The sequence below is a fragment of the Peromyscus californicus genome, unplaced genomic scaffold (genome assembly GCF_007827085.1).
Source record: "Peromyscus californicus insignis strain IS unplaced genomic scaffold, ASM782708v3 Scaffold_19__1_contigs__length_69161282, whole genome shotgun sequence".
Taxonomy (NCBI): domain Eukaryota; kingdom Metazoa; phylum Chordata; class Mammalia; order Rodentia; family Cricetidae; genus Peromyscus; species Peromyscus californicus.
In genome coordinates this window covers 98,429-101,972 of record NW_026294491.1, presented here as the reverse complement: position 1 = coordinate 101,972, position 3,544 = coordinate 98,429, and the positions used below count along the sequence as shown (strand labels likewise).

The window sequence follows — 3,544 nt, the reverse complement described above, 5'->3', positions numbered from 1 at the left end:
TGTAACCAACTGTCTTATTAAATAAGAAACACAGAACCAATGTAAAGAGGAAAGCCAAGAGATCAGAGCTAAGAGCCTTACCCGCCTGCTGCAGCTAGCCTCTTCAGCCAAGAGACCTCTCCAAAAGAGACCTACTTCCTGTCTGTTTGTCTTTATATAGACTTTCTGTTCTACCTTCTCATTGGTTGTAAACCCAACCACGTGACTGCCTCATCACTGCCTGTCTGTACAGACCTCCAGACATACATTGGAGCATGTGTCTCCAATGCTGGCTGTATCCTTGAACACACAGAGATCTACCTAGCTCTGCCTACCAAGTGCTGGGATTAAAGGCATGCACCACGAACACCCAGCTCTGCTATGGCTTGCTATTAGCTCTGACCCCCAGGCAACTTTATTTATTAACATACAAATAAAACCACATTTCAGTACAAATAAAATATCACCATACACCATAATACTGCATGAGTCTGTGGAAGCATATGAACAAGTCACACTACTAGAATGGAAAGGTGGTTGGACAATGGGTAGGTAGACTGAAGAACCTTAGGGAAGAGATGTAGCATCACATTGCTAATGTCACTAGTACTCAAGATACTACTGACCCATTAGCCTTCTTACTGCTCCTCTGACATCTTTGTTTCTTAGAGTATAGATGAGAGGGTTCAGGCTAGGTGTGACAACAGTGTAGAAGAGGGCAATGAACTTGGCTTGATCTTGAGAATTTTCTGTTGGAGGCTGAAGGTAAATGCACATGGCTGGAATGAAAAAGAGGCATACAACCATAAGGTGGGCTCCACATGTCCCAAATGCTTTCTGAAATCCTGTGTTAGTGTGCATCCTTAGGACAGCTTGAGCAATAGCGCCATAGGAAGTGAAAATGAGAATGAGTGGGATTAAAACAAAAATAGAGCTTGCAACCAGTAGAGTCATCTCATTAGCTCGAGTATCAACACAGGATAACTGAAGCAGTGCTGGGACTTCACAAAAGAAGTGATCTACTTGGTGATGTCCACACAAAGGTACCCAGAAAGTGAAGAGAGAATGAAGTGCTGAGTCCATAAAGCCACATACCCAGGAGGCTGCTGCTAGCATGTGACAGAAACGAGGATTCATGACAACAGAATAATGCAAGGGTTTGCACACAGCTGCATAGCGGTCATAGGACATCACCACCAAAAGAACACACTCTGTGGTGCCCAGAGCAAGGACAAAGTAGAGTTGGAGCATGCAACCAGCATAAGATATCGTCTTCTCTGGACCCCAGAGGTTGAATAGCAGTTGAGGGACAGAACTAGTGGTGTAGCAGATATCCAGAGCTGAGAGATTTGACAGAAAGAAGTACATGGGTGTGTGCAGGTGGGAGTCTAAGTGTGATAGGATGATAATGAAGAAGTTACCTGTCAGTGTTGCCAAGTAGAATATCAAGATCACCACAAAGAGTACTACCTCCAGGTGAGGCCATTTAGAAAAACCCAGAAGAATGAAGTACCCTTCAGAACTTGCATTGATTTTTTCCATACTAATTTACATCTTCTTTTATTTTATCTTCACTTATAAGAAAATTTGAGTGTTAAAGGGAATAATTACAGTTGTTGACTGAAGAATATAAAGCATCATCAAACTCATATGCTATGAAACAAACAAAAACAAAAAAATCAGTAAGTGAAGACAAAAGTGTCCCATTTGCTAGAAGCCTAACTTCAAAGTATAAAATGAATGACTGTTAGACGACCTGAATGGATACAAAAGCAGTTGATATTTTTGCTGAGAAATAGGTTATTTACATTTTCTAAACTATCCCTTTATAAACTACTTGTTAATCACAAAGTAAACTTTCTAGTACAGAAATCCTGTTGATGCCTCCATAATCACACCTGTCAGCTTACTAGTGATGACATGTACTAGTACTGAATGACTGCTGACACAACTGAATTCTTGTTATGAAGAAACATGGGAAAGAATCAAATGAACACAAAATTGTTTGCCTGTACTCTACAAAAATGTCAGTTATTATAGCAATTAAGATTGAGGAATTGGGTAAATAAATTTTAAAAGCTGATGTCTAGATGATCACACACTTGAAAAAATAGCACAAACTTCAGAGAATTGAAAAAAATTTGAATACTCACTGATAATTTTGCCCATTTTAAATTGGTTAACATTTGAACTGTACAGAGTTTACATAAATAACTATATTGTTCTTGGAAAGAACCATCAAGAAATCCAGTGGGAGGGAAATGCTTGCATGTCTAATCAATGGCCCAATGGTCCAGAAAAAGTATTGGATAATTTATATATAGATAGGTGTTATATAGATAGATGTTAGATATAGATAGATAGATAGATAGATAGATAGATAGATAGATAGATAGATAATAGATAGGTTGATAAATAGGTTGATAGATAGATGATAGATAAGTAGATGATAGATGGATAGATAGATAAAGAGAGATGATAGATCATAGATAGATAGATAGAGATAGATGATAGATGATAGATAGAGATAGATGATAGATAGATGGAAAAATAGATGATAGATAGAGAGATGATAGATAAATAGATATAGATAGATAAATGATAGGTGATAGATGATAGATAGATCAGAGAGGATAGATAGATAATAGATAGATATAGATAGATGATAGATATAGATAGATAAATGATAAATGGATGATAGAGAGAGAAAAAATAGATAATAATAAATAGATAGAAAAAATAGATAGAGAGAGATGATAGGTAGATAAATAGATAGATAGATGATAGATAAATAGAGACATAGATGATAGAGAAAAAAGATAGCTTTTGAGTTGATAGACAATAAATATATGAAATAACAAAACTTTCCCAGAAAAATGTACACTAAGGATCAGTTCATTTATGAGATAGTGTTATTTGTTCTTTTTATAGCTATTCTGTAAGTTTGAAAATTTCACAATAAAATGATACCAAAAGAAAATATGAAATAATTTTATATTTCATGTAGATGTTTGTATTTTTATAGAAAACAAATCAAGTTCTCGTTCATCCTAGGATAACAGATGACCAATTGCTAATTGAGTGAGGGAAAATGATTTCCATTCAACAAATGGTCTTTGATAACAAATAAATTATTTAATATTTGTTTTCAGTATTTTCTAATAGTTTCTGCTTATGTGATAATATAACCATCCAGGAGAAATGAAGATATTATAAAGACACACTAGTGTCTCTTACTCTGACTATCAGACTATTGAACAATGGACCCCAAGAAATGGGAATTTCCCTAGAAATGTCATGCTTTGAAAGGGAATAGTGCCAGCTGAGAGGCAACTTGTATTCCACATAGACATTTCACATAGTTCTAACAATTCATCAAACCAGCTTATAGGATGAGATTGAAGCCCATATACTGATGAATCAGTGGTGGGTAGACTACACCTTTACCTGGACTGCTAAAATGTGTATATCCTTGGCCCGCTATAAAAACTTTGGGTGTGAGTTGCGGGGAGCAGGAGGAGGGATGAGAGGGGGATCTATGGTTGGTATGTAAAATGAATTAAAA

General features: G+C 36.2%; 1 protein-coding gene across 1 annotated transcript; it reads right to left on the bottom strand.

The window, feature by feature from the left end:
* Positions 1-591: 591 nt before the first annotated feature.
* On the bottom strand, positions 592-2,518 carry LOC128114213 (olfactory receptor 2J3). The gene has a single exon (XM_052744039.1). The coding sequence runs from the start codon at positions 1,519-1,521 to the stop codon at positions 598-600; it is 924 nt and encodes a 307-aa protein (XP_052599999.1). The 5' UTR covers positions 1,522-2,518; the 3' UTR covers positions 592-597.
* Positions 2,519-3,544: the final 1,026 nt, after the last annotated feature.